The sequence below is a fragment of the Mercurialis annua genome, linkage group LG5 (assembly GCF_937616625.2).
Source record: "Mercurialis annua linkage group LG5, ddMerAnnu1.2, whole genome shotgun sequence".
Classification (NCBI taxonomy): domain Eukaryota; kingdom Viridiplantae; phylum Streptophyta; class Magnoliopsida; order Malpighiales; family Euphorbiaceae; genus Mercurialis; species Mercurialis annua.
The window spans coordinates 10,717,346-10,731,087 of NC_065574.1; the positions used below are offsets into that span (position 1 = coordinate 10,717,346).

At 32.1% G+C, this 13,742-nt stretch overlaps 3 protein-coding genes across 3 annotated transcripts; 1 reads left to right on the forward strand and 2 right to left on the reverse strand.

The window, feature by feature from the left end:
- Positions 1–425: 425 nt before the first annotated feature.
- Positions 426–960, reverse strand: LOC126682237 (auxin-responsive protein SAUR21-like). The gene has a single exon (XM_050377840.2). The coding sequence runs from the start codon at positions 864–866 to the stop codon at positions 579–581; it is 288 nt and encodes a 95-aa protein (XP_050233797.1). The 5' UTR covers positions 867–960; the 3' UTR covers positions 426–578.
- Positions 961–1,673: 713 nt separating this feature from the next.
- LOC126682242 (auxin-responsive protein SAUR21-like) lies at positions 1,674–2,209 on the forward strand. Its single transcript, XM_050377845.2, has one exon. The coding sequence runs from the start codon at positions 1,812–1,814 to the stop codon at positions 2,091–2,093; it is 282 nt and encodes a 93-aa protein (XP_050233802.1). The 5' UTR covers positions 1,674–1,811; the 3' UTR covers positions 2,094–2,209.
- A 7,556-nt stretch (positions 2,210–9,765) lies between these two features.
- Positions 9,766–10,687, reverse strand: LOC126682239 (auxin-responsive protein SAUR21-like). The gene has a single exon (XM_050377843.2). The coding sequence runs from the start codon at positions 10,284–10,286 to the stop codon at positions 9,999–10,001; it is 288 nt and encodes a 95-aa protein (XP_050233800.1). The 5' UTR covers positions 10,287–10,687; the 3' UTR covers positions 9,766–9,998.
- Between the last annotated feature and the right edge of the window lie 3,055 nt (positions 10,688–13,742).

Sequence of the window (13,742 nt, forward strand, 5' to 3'; positions counted from 1 at the left end):
AGCCTGAAGTTCACATGAGACGTTCCCCGTTATCAGGCCCCATCATGATCACCCTGAATATGCAACATTTTTCTATATGATTGAATCATAGCCCTATAGTTATCTGTATACAACTAGAGATTGATCTAGTTGACTTGTATTCCACTTAACCTAATGTATTATTTGAATATGTAAATATTTTATGGCGCGCGCAGACTAATCAAATTCTTCAGAATGTGTTTGATTGATTCAAATTGGAGGACTCCAGAAATCAAATTAACATTGGCATTTACCATGTATGTAAATACAAAATTACGTATCCTTTGAAGGCATCTGTTAATTAAGTAAGGCTATGTGGGTCTTGATCATTCATCAAAGATTTATTTGTTGCTAAAAGATCAGCATAAACAAGTTGGAAACAATGATATGTAGAATTTAGTAATCAATTGAGTGAAACAATTATCTTTGATTTATCTCATTGGAAATAAGTATCAAAATATTTACAAATACATATCTCCATCCAAAGATAGAAAAAAAAAGGAAAAACCCCCCCTACAAAACTGTGTAAAATGATGATTTAGATACACATCATCAATTAATCAACTCAAACGTGAAGTGATTTCAACAAAAACATCTTCTCTGCAAGGAATTGTAATACCACCCATTGGATGATTAAATCCAAACTCTTCCTCGGATTTTCTTAGTAATTCTTGAAAAGAAGGCTGATTCAACAAAGAAATTGGAACTATGAACCTCTTCTTTTGGCTTTCTCCAACATATACTGCTAAGAACCCTTTCGGAATATCTTTAGCTACTTGATTTGCCACCAAATTTGACCGGCGAATAATATGTTTAGCTAATGCAATTGCAGGAAAACGAATAGCCATTTTTGGTAAAAGATAGCAAAACAAATAAGAACACTTGCTTTACAAGTAAGAGAATGAGACTTTAGGTTTTGATTTTGGTTGGATTATCAAGGTTTATACACATGTATATATAGATACCATAGTATGCAAAAAAATCTGATGAGCAAATTTAACGAGTGGTTGCGGTGATACACATCATGATGATACTGAGAGGTGTAATATTGGTGGGGTTCGGAAGGAGACAGAGAGTAGCAAATATCACGTGGCTGTGTCAATCAAGTAATTGTCAACATAAAATTGGAGTGAAGGAAAAGTATTCAAGAAAGTTGTATGAATTAGAGGTGATAACTTTGATTAGTTTCGGATTCAAGAATGCGAAAACATTTTTCGGGATAATTTGGAGGACATAACCGTAAGGACTTCACATGGAGTTGTCTTGTGACTAAGGAAAAACATTATAGGGCAGTAATGATTCATATCCATATGTTATGTGACCAACAATAAATGTCCTGCTAAAGACTGGATAATAAAAACCTAATTATCTGAGTCATTTTAAGGACATGGACTATCTGTCTGCTATGTTCTTAATCTCAAGAAAATTGATTGATCTGAAACGGTCTAATGAGAGTTTAATGAGATAACATGGCTTTGCTTTCAAATTTTATTATCAAGAATAAGGATTTGCTAAATATTTTCATTTTCTCAAAGTTTCTAGTGTCCAAAATTGTTCCAACTGTAGGCCATAGTTTTTAAACAAATGGTTGGTTATGAATCCTCTGACCCTAATATTATAGTTTGGTGGATGACACAGCCATGTGATACCCTCATGAGCTATGCCCAAACTCCATTACTTCATCCATCTATAAATACCTCTAAACATTTCCAAAATACTCAAATTATTCACATTTTCTAAAGCCACAAAATTACTAAACTTCCAAGCTTTCTTATTACATCAAGAAACACAAAATGGGTTTTCTAGCTAACAAAGTTTTACGCCGATCTCTCTCGGGATCCAGTAAAGCATCCTCAAGTTCTGTAGATGTTCCAAAAGGATACATAGCAGTTTATGTTGGTGAAGACCAAAAGAAGAGATTTCTGGTACCAATTTCATACTTGAATGAGCCTTCATTCCAAGATTTACTTAGCTTATCTGAAGAGGAGTTCGGTTTCGATCATCCGATGGGCGGTCTGACGATTCCTTGCAGAGAAGATACATTCAATGATGTTATTTCCAACTTGAGTAGATAGTATATATATAGGACAAACCACTCAAATTAGTTCTAAAAGAAAGTAGTGTATAGTAGCAAATGCCAATTCAATGTAAATTACAATTTTGTCTAATGAGAAATATTATTGGATATAAATCCTTGTTTTCTGCTGAATATTTAATATTTAATTCATTGTAGACTGGCAACATAGAGGACTCTAAACATAGTAACGGTTTGACTTATGCAAAGTATAAAGATGTTGCTCAACAATGATTACTACATTCTTTCTAGATAATAGTTTAAGAAGTTTCAACTACAAGTAATTAAGTATTAAAATCCAAGTATGGATTATTCTTTGAAATCAAAATTATTTTCTCTCCATTTTCCGCATTTTCTCATTGAACATATCTATTTTCAGCAGAGGAATTCAACAATTTACCTTTAAATGACTCTTGTAAAGCAAAACAGAGGAGTTTGCAGTCCTTTGTTTGTTCAGTTTGATCATTCCATTGCTTTTATAATACTATCTTTATCACTCTACTGGCAAAAAATATCTGCAATGCATATTCCCGAATCAGAACGCTAAAGAAACGAAAGTTGGAATGTGATTGCAATAGACAAGTATATTTGGTGGAAATTATATCGTATTTCGATTAGAAATGATTGTATGTACTATTATATTCAACTGCCAATTTTACCTTACAAAAATTGTCTTCTGTTTTAACTGTAACTGAATTTATTTATGATCAATTCAGTCTAGAATGAGATAAACGAAAACATCTTTTCTGCAAGGAATAGTCAAACCACATATTGGATGATGAAATCCAAACATCTCTCCTGTTTTACATATCAAATCTTGAAAAATATTTTCTCTGCAAGGAATGGTCAAACCACCTATGACTACGCAAGCCGGATTATCATAGTCATAGTTGCCTGCCATGTTCGTAATCTCAAAAAAAAATTATTGAATAACGTAGCTTTGCTTTGGACTGTTATCAAGAATAAGGATTTGCTGTGTACTTTTCATTTTTTCAGAAACATATTGACCCATAATCTCCACCAACTAAAAGGTCCACATAATTGAAATTATATGAATAGTTTTTATTTAAAGATAAGCTTAGAAATCTTTCAAGAAAAGCTTATCAGGTGGAACAGAACTGAGAGACTTGTGCTGTTTTAGACAAGCAAGGCTGAAGTTCACATGATCCAATCCCCACTACCAGGTCCCATCATGACCAGTCTGAGTTGGCAACATTTTAATGTATGATTAAATCATAATTAGTAGTCATGACCTTTAGTTATCTGTGTACAACTACAGATTGACTGGTACTATCCCTTTATGACTTGACTTGTATTCCACTAAAACTATTCCATTTGTATAATCTTTGAATCTGATAAAGAGAATTAGCCTTAAAGTTGGCTCAAAGATTAAGGAACCAAGGAGTATCAATTTCTTCATAATGTCTTTTATTGATTAAAACTGAAGGAACCAAGAAGTCAATTAACTTTTCGACGAAGAATTTTAAGGCTGATTAATTTACTATGCATGCAGATACATAAGTAAGTATCATTTTGAAGGTCTCCGTGTCCATCCAATATACTATATTTTAAGTTTATGTGGATCTCGATCATTCATTAAACTTATCTATTGATATACAGAATGGGAAAATCTATTTGGCCCGAACATATGTGGACACAAAATGGCCAGAAATGTTTTTTATTTGCCAATCAGTCCTTTTGTTCAATTTGTTTCATTAACTCGGCACTTATTTATTTTGGTGTCAATTAATACGGTTTCTATGGAAAAATAAATAAAAAGCAGTTAACGCATGTATTCAAACTAATTAGGACTAGACTTTAATAACTGCTAAATTGTTTGTTAATGACAAATTTTTTTATCATGTTAATTACGTCATTTGTTGTGCAATTAGCTCCTTCTTTCTATCATTAGAACAATTAGCCCCTTCTTTTATTTTATTTTTTCTTTATTTTTTTACTGTTAAACTTTCTTTATATCAACTTCAAATATAATTTGAGATACATATAAAATTATTTTATACTATATATATATATATATTAAAATTATAAATCATAGATTATATATATACACCTATTTTCCGAACAGTTAAAATGTGATAAAGGAATGAAGCGTACAATGATAATTTTCAGAGAAAGACATTCAGGTGACGAGCTAGCAATCCGCATGTCTGAATTCAAGCGGGTTAATTATATCAATGCGCAGTTGTAAACTTGAAGGATTGAAACGTAATTAGCCACGAATAGCTATAAAGGTTCAAAAAGACTGTAATCTAAGTCTAACAAATTGAACTAATTATTATTTTAGAAATTTATCGGTCAATTTGCAAGTTTGATGGATTTTATTTTTTCTATAAAATATTTAAATTTTTAAAATATATATTCACAATTTTTATAGAAAATGTATACTATATAAAATCAATAAATAATATAATTTTATTATAAAAAATATTGAAAAATAATCCTTTGATTCAATAATTTAATAGTTGATTACATCTTTTTTTGCTCACTCAAATTATTAAATTGTACTTAATTTAAAAACATTTAATAAAAATAATATTTTATAAAAATAATTCATATTAAATTAACTAATTGTATTCCTTCGGCCCATAATATCTATCGTATTTAGCTATAAATTGAAAGCGAGAAACGTTGTAACCGGAGGTAGAACATAATTTAAACAAACTGCGCGTAACCCGAGTTACATCAAACTCGGACTCGAATGTATTATACAAGTTTGAACTCAACTTGAATGAGTTTAAATTTTCAATCTCGAATTGAATATATGTGTCACGGCCCAAAATTATTGAGCCGCGACCGGCGTTAGGGAACGGGAGTGGTAGCTCCGGAACCCGTAGCAAGCCTTAAATCACTAATAATTTTTCGCAATTAATATAAACAAATAACAGTAAACAACGGAAGCAAATATACATACATAACATATAACCAAATATTTACATTAACTGTTTAAACCCCGCGGGCTCTAGTTACCGTACCCTGTACGAACTGGCCTCGCGGTACTCTATACATCAGTTAATGTCTCAAAACATCTCACCGACATCTGAGGTCGTGGATCACATATAAAACACGTAGCCTACAAAACATATAAACAAGACAGCACGTAATATGTACACTCAAAATGTACTGCTGTCTAGGCTACGACTCTGTCGACATAGGACCACTACTGCAGCACTACGGAAGTCAAAGAACTATACATACGTGGCTGACTTCCGGATCCCAAAACTAGCTTCTAGCTAAGTCCACACTCTAAGTACCTGAAAGACATCAAAAGTGAGGGGTCAGTATTTGGGAAAATACTGAGTGAGTGAGCACATTACTAATAGTATTGTCAAAACATAACATTGCATACGATAAAATATATCAGTAGCATCAATAATCGATATCAAAATATAATATAACGTGCTATCATATAATCCAAGTATTAGATCCGATTGAAACCCTATTCACGATACTCAATACGATCTATAGATTCATACGATTCATAACGATAAATATCAATTCGATCGATCCGATGGGTAGGGTCCCGAGATAATTCAACCGAGTTAAACCACTACCGTCTCTTAATCCCAAGGTGTGGGTCCCGAGATAGTTCGACCGAGTTAAACCCACTGGATACGGGTCCCGAGATAGTTCAACCGAGTTAAACCTCGTATCCAATTCGATATACATATTCCAACTTCGATACGATACGATACGATAAGCGAGGTTTGATATTCGATATAATTCTATGACATGATAACAATCTAGACACGCTAGACTGACACACTTACCGGTGATCACACAGTCCTATTGACGCCCAATAGGTAGCACGTTTCCTCGGATCACACACTGGTTTCAAAACTATAATATCGATAATAGCGATAAACGATAATCAATAAAAGCAATTCGATAAGCGATATATCAACTCATGTACCATGCGATGTGGTTATTCATAATATATCAAAATAATAACTTTTAAATAACAATACACAAGAGTAAAGTGCAACTCACAGAAACCGCTATCCAATCAATTATGAAGTCGATGTGGTGGTATGCTCGTATTAGTCCACCTCTAGTGCCCTCACTGCTTTCTCGTACGTCTGATGAAACGTTTAATAGTTAGACGTAGATTTCATGTTTATATGTATAATACTTTTAAGTTCTAAGTTTAAGTTGATTAGATTCCATTTCTAGTTTGCTTGTAAACTCGATGATCCTTAGTCGTACTTGCGACTTATCGAGTACTATTCCTCGTACTCGAGAATTATATAACTTTCTTAAATGAATTCTTACTTATCACATTAGCATTCACTTATATAATGTCTTACATCCATTTCATGATATTTGACTGAGTTTCACACTCAAATCAAGCTATCGGAGGCTCATTTTCGCTCCCGGAAGTCCCACGGAGGTTCTGGTCGAGGTAGGGCACGTCGTGCTAGCTTGGCACGTCGTGCCCTTCAATTTTTGTGAAGGGCACGTCGTGCCCGTCATGGTGCACGTCGTGCACCCTTGTGGTGCACGTCGTGCGCCAGCACGACGTGCTAAAGTGCAGCACGTCGTGCACCGACGTGTACGACGTTTTTCCGGCGCCTCCAGACCATTTCCGGGGCTCCAAAACTTCCAAAACTCATACCAATGCATACCCACATCATTTAAACACTAAACCCATATTAAAAACCATCAAAAACGACGATAACGACGTGATTAAAGCGAATTCGATCCAATCGCACGTCACACGCCCAAAACAGCCATCATTTATCCGTTTTCACCATAAAAACGTCAAACTTACCTTAGTTTGAAGCTTGGGAAAGGTAGAGGACTGGATTACGAATAGATCGCCGTGAAAATCGCTCGAATCGGATGTCGAACGAAGAAACGGCGGCGAAACGACGGTGAGGAACGATGAAGCTTCTGGATTTCCATCTCCTCTCTTCTTCTGATTCTTTCTTTTCATATTAAGTTTCTTATATATATTTGGTTAAATCATCCCTTCAATCCTTATTTTCTTTATTTGTTACAAATTAACCTTGAACTTTTCTTTTGTTCGATTTAGTCCAAAACTAAATCAATTAACTCTTTAATCATAACTTATATGTATTATTTATATCCGATAAACAATACGAATTTCAATATTAATATTTTCCCGTCAAAATTTATAAATTTCCATTTTTGAGACGTAGTGGCTAAATTACCACTTTAGTCCCTGTACTTTATTTTGGGCTTTACTTGACATTTTTCCTTTTAATTCCAATTCCAACTTTAGAATTGAAATATAACATTAAATTCTCGTATATAATCTTTTCCAAAACCGACCTACTAAAACTTATTTATCTTAATTTTATCGGTTAACTTTCCGATGTCGCCACTCTGGCGACTCAAAATTGGACACGTGGCCCAATTAAATAATTAAATATTTTGGGGTATTACAATATGCATATAACATCAGAGACATCGAACTCGAATAATATCTAAGAAGTCGAACTCGAATAACATTTGAGCTACTTGAGGTTGAGCTCCACTTGATTTAAAAAAAAATCTTGATCAAATCCCAATATCTATAGAAAAAAATATTTTCGAATATTTTTTAACTAAATTTATATTTTTAATTATAACATTTGATATATTTATATATAATTTTTTTTGATAAATTATATTTATATATAATTAATAATTTGATTTTTTGTTTTAGAATATATTTTAAAAGATGAGAGTAAAAAATTAATTATATATTGGATAAATTATTGATTATAAAGTAATCAATTATATATTTTTTATATAAATATTTTTATTAAGTTTGATATATATATATATATATATATATATATATATATATGAATTTATGATATAACAAGCAAAAATATATATTCTGTTGTTTTCTTTTCAACCACATACTTCAAGTTAATTTTTTAAATTACATTATAGTAATAACTTATTAAATAAAAATTATTAAAATTTAGAAATTTTTTTATCAAGAGTTACAAAACAACTCTTCACATTTAAAAGAATCCATATTAGTACGTAAGTACTAGCTGAAGTGCTGAACTTTTTTTTAAAAGGATACATATATAAGTTTATGTTAAAATTAAAATAAAAGCGGGTCGAGCCTAATCCGAGCTACATCAGAGCGCGTTATATAAGTTTGATTTCGAATTTGAATGAGTTTTTATTTTTAAATTCGAGCTTTAGCTCAATAAAATTCGAGAGGTCAAGTTCAAATAACATCTAAGATACTCGAGGCCAAGTTTGATTCAATTTTAATAAAAATATTAAAATAATTATCAAAATAATCATACATAATGCATTTAAAAAAAATTGACAATAAAATTTGATTATCTATAAGGAGAAGTTGTATTAAATAATATAATTTTATATTTTTTATATAGTTAAAAAAATTTAATATACTTAAAATGAGAGTTATTTTTAGTATAAATTTAAAACATAAAGAGAGAGAGAGAAAGAGAGAGATTTTTTCAACATTAAAGCGTAAATTATATGTAGTATTTAATTTTTTTACTCAACAATATCATACTAACTGAGTCTCTAAGGATTTGGTTATCTTTCTAGGTGCTTAGGGTTCACCAAAATAACCGACTGAACATTAATGATTAAACCTTAAATATTAACCAAAATACTTAAAATTGAACCGACTAATTATAAACATCAACTAAAACTAAATCGACTAAAAAAATTAAACTAAACCGAATTAAATTTGTCATGGAATTTAAAATACACCAGACATATATGATATTTATTAATATTTTTTTCTTTACTGAATTCGAGCCAAATTCAAACATCTTAGAAACTCAAGAGCTTGAGTTCGAGTTTGACCTAATTCGGATTCAATTCGACTTTATTCGAATCGGCTATGATTTTTTTTATTCAATATATTTGGCCTAATTTGCTCACCCCCTACTAGCCTAAAATGGAATTTGAAAGAGCAAGCATTAAGATAATATACCTTTTATCCTAAACTTATCTACTTTTATCTAAACTTATCTACTGAAAAATGACATAGGTATTCCTTTCCATATCAATAGAGTTATCCGCTTTTTCATTATATATGAATTTAAAATTTAAAGAGGGTGAATTTGATTCAATATTCAATATAATTTTATTTTATTCATATGATAATCTCATAGTATTTAACTAATTTGTCTTCGGGGTTAAACCTTAAATAAGGTATTTAAAACGAGCCTCTTTACACATAAAAAAATTAATTTTTTTACTACATTAATTTTTTATGTCTTTTTTTGAAAGATTATGTCTTTATTTAAATACTTATTATTTAAATTGGTTAGATTACATATTTTATAGTGATTTTTTTTATTAATAAATTTTTATTTTATTGAATTCGAGTCAAATTCGAACATTTTATAAACTCGAGAGCTAGAATTTGATTTTGGCATAATTTGGATTTAATTTGATTTTTTTTTTGAAAGTACTGTATTTGATTTTATTTATGTTGGGCTCCTGAAACAATTCGTATTTGTAGATTAATTGGTAGTTTTAATTTGAATTTAATAATCTTGGAAACAGTAGTTTATCATTTATAGTAAAAGAGATTATTTATAGTGAGAATGCAAAGTTGTATCGGAAATGTGTATATAATTAACTGCTCCATTTATCAAAGAATTGGAAAAAGTTATTTTTGCAATTCAATCTTACACAAGTCCTTATTTGCAAATAGAATTAATATTCTGGCCATTTTGTGTCCATATTTTTCGGGCCATTTAGCACTGCCCATACAGAATTTAGTAATGAATAATTGAGTGAAACAATTATCTTTGATTAATGTCGTTGGAAATAAGTAGCAAAAAATTTACAAATACATTATCTCCATCCAAAGATAGAAAAAATAAAACCTACAAAACTGTGTTATGATGATTTAAATACGCATCATGGATAATCAACTCAAACGTGAAGTAAGATCCACGAAAACATCTTCTCGACAAGGAATTGTAATACCACCCATTGGATGACTAAATCCAAATTCTTCCTCAGATTTTCTTAGCAACTCTTGAAAAGAAGGCTGATTCAACACAGAAATTGGAACTACGAATCTCTTCTTTTGGCTTACTCCAACATATACTGCTAAGTACCCTTTCGGAACATCTTTAGCTACTTGATTCGCCACCAAATTTGATCGGCGAAGAATTTGTTTAGCAAGTGAAATTGCAGGAAAACGAATAGCCATTTTCGGTTAAAGATAGCAAAAATAATAAGAAAACTTGCTTTACAAGTAAGAAAATGAGACTTTAGGTTTTGATTTTTGCTGGATTAGCTAGGGTTGATACATATGTATATATAGATGCAAGAGTATGCGAAAAAATCTGATGAGCAAATGTGAGGAATGGTTGTGGTGTATTGGTGGGGTTGGGAAGGAGACAGAGAGTAGCAAATATCACATGGTTGTGTCTTGCAAGTTATTGTCAGAACAAAATTCTAGTGAAGGAGACTTCATGTTGCCCCAACTAATTAATACATGCCGTACTGACAGTAAAGGGAAGTTAATATGAAAAAATCTTGAAAGACAGATAATAAGTATGATACTCTGGACTATGTCCTACCAGGCCAGTGAGGCCATCACCATTTCTCATCAAAACCTGCCACTGATGGCTATGGTACGTACGGGGAAATCCTTTATAGAGTAAGTACCTAATCCGCAGCAATAATTCAACCAACTATAATTTTTATTTGAATTAACGACAGTGTCCATAACAAAGTTTTGTTTAGAGATCTAAACGTCGTAATTACCTATAACTCGCTGATTTTAAATCAACTTCTAAATATTTCACCATGGGCGGTCTTACGATTCCCTGCAGAGAAATGTATTCAATCATGTCATCTTCAACTTGAGTAGATAGTACATAGGAGCAAGCACTCAAATTAGTACCAAATGAAAATTTTGTAGGGTAGAAAATGATAATTTGATGTAATTACATATTATTGTTATGCAGCTGAACAATTTTGCCATGAAATAAGTTTTGGATATAAATCCAGTTCCCTGCCCTTTTTCCATTATTACTTAATTCTCTGTAGACTGCAACAGAGAGAAATGTATATATTAAAATACAGGTAGTTGAGTTTTCTTTGAAATCAAAAGTCTTTTGTTTCCATTGGTCAGATTACAAGTTAAATATATCAGTATAAAGAAAGAATACTATACATTAATTGTCCTTATAGTTTCCAAACTTGCTTGAAATTAAACTTCTGTAAAATATAATTATAACTGGATTCTGATTCTGATTTATGCTTATGTTCATAATCGATACCAAATGAATCCAATCACAAAGAAAAAAATTGAAATTGATCGAAGAATTAATATGGGAGACACGATAAGAGCAGTAGTATTATTTGTTGGAATTGTTCTATTCCATTACAAAATATGTTAATTTAGCAAATTTGAAACTTCGTTTTCCCCACGTTCCTGTACTTGACATACAATTGCAGACAAAAGAAGTTGACATTATTTGAAAGATATGATTAATCTTTCAAGTTGGATAATTAATTCAAGGCTAATAGGATGAAAAAAAACCCTAATCTTTATTTTAATTCTCAATTCCACACTGACGTTGCAATTTTTTCAATTTTAACCTATCACGCATTTTTAATTTTCAATTGCACCCTAAGATAAAAATATTAAATGATTTTATTATTATAAGGATTAAAATATATAAAACAATTATATTGAAGGCTCATTTCATACTTTTTTTCATATGGAAAAAATTCAATAAATCCTTAAACTTAAAAAAGTTTCAAATAAATCCATAATAAAATCTTAATTATAATTCATTATTAAATTTTAATACACCTCACTCCGCTTTCATGGAATCCACCATCACCGGACCAATCGACCGAACTCCGCTTATCACCTACCATTGAAAACCACCAGAATTCTTTTTTTTTTCCGTCAAAGCCCCTCCTCTTGCGAGGAGCAACAACTGCTCGTCCACTTGAGGAGCATCTGCTCCTCCGGCGAGGAGCAGCAGCTCCTCATGGAGGAGTAGATGCTTGTTGAGGATAAACCCAACTTGTAATAGAGTGGACCTAAGTCCGAGTTATCGTACCCACAAGGAGTGAATTCAAGAGTGATTATCGATGAGAGTGATTTTAGTTGCTATTCAATTCGTTTAGCAAACATGAATATGGTTTTCAAAGTATCAAAAGTCTAAAGGTAAACAACTACTAAACTTGCAATTAAACAAGATTGAACAATAAGGATTCAACTAAGGGTAAAAACGCTTGGAGGTTGCTAGTCATGCCAAAGTCATATCTAGGTAGTTTGGGTCAAGGTGATAGGAGCTTAGGTCGGGTCAAGCTATTCTACGGAACCAATTCCGCTCTCTCGAGCCGGAAGTGAATGAGTCAAAACTTGATTAACAATTCCGAAATCTAATCCACTCTCGTGCTCATAGATTTTGATAGAGTTAATCGAGCCGACTAATCAAGCAAACTCCACAACCAAGATAGCTCTAGATCATGCTAATGCATCTAGGTCTAAAGCATGTACTCCCCTAGGTATAGTCTAATTAGTTAACTCTCGTCCTCCTAATTAAACCACATAGCAAAGAATAAGAGGCCAACCTATTCTAAGCATTAAGCTCAAGAAGCACAACAACCAACATCACCCATAAACCCTAACCCTAATCACCTATTTAATCAAGCATGGCAATCATAACAACCCCCAAACAAGGGGTTTAGCTACTAATCATCATCATGACAAAACTAATTAAGCAATAATGAAGATTAGGCATAGAGTAAAGATTAAGTACCTTGGAGTAATAAATGAACCTTAAACACATGAACAAGATAATGAAGCTTCAATTAAAAGACTAATACTTGTATTTAATAAGTTTCCCAATATAGCAAAATCTGGAAATTAGTTTGAAGAACACCAAGAACTATGAAGATCCTTTACTACTTTAAGTAAGAACAATAAGAACAATGATTTAAAGCTAGAGAGAAAGTGTTGCTACAATAATGAGATGTCTATCAATTCTCTACCAAATCATGACATAACCTAAAATAGAGATAAAAGGGTTTTTATATGTTTACAAAAGAGGAAAGAAAAACATTCACTCAAGGAGTGTTTGGCCCAAAGAAGCAAAGAGAATCAAGCCTTGAAGCATTTGAAATCAAATTTCCCCCTTTACACAAGCCTAAGCTCGAATCGAGCTTGATTTTTTGCTCCTCAAGCTCGATTCGAGCTTGAATTTCTGGAACTCAGAGTGGTGAGCTCGAATCGAGCTCCCTCTTGGCCTTGGTGAGCTCGATTCGAGCTTGGCATTACGGTTTCAGCTCCGATCTTCAAAACTTCATAACTTTGCGTAGAAATGTCCGATTGAGTCGATTCTTGAACCGTTGGAAAGCTTGGGACGTCTACTTCAACTTTCATGAAGAACACAAATTCATTTGAGGCTTCTAGCTGGTTCCAATTTGCCAATTAGTGCAGAGGGGTCGGTTTTTCAGACTTGCAAATGAGCTTTCGCCTCTTTTCCGTCGACTTTTCCATCTTTTGTATCAAAATGCTTCCGCGATGCTCCAATGTACCTGAAATAATAAAACATATAATAAGGCACTCAGAATACCATAAAACCGTGATAAATCATAATAAAAGCATGCGGAAACGGCACCCTAAATAGGAGTAAAA

Excerpts from the sequence above, each read along its gene's own strand:
- LOC126682237 (XM_050377840.2), bottom strand. The coding sequence starts at position 866 with ATGGCTATTCGTTTTCCTGCAATTGCATTAGCTAAACATATTATTCGC.
- LOC126682242 (XM_050377845.2), top strand. The coding sequence starts at position 1,812 with ATGGGTTTTCTAGCTAACAAAGTTTTACGCCGATCTCTCTCGGGATCC.
- LOC126682239 (XM_050377843.2), bottom strand. The coding sequence starts at position 10,286 with ATGGCTATTCGTTTTCCTGCAATTTCACTTGCTAAACAAATTCTTCGC.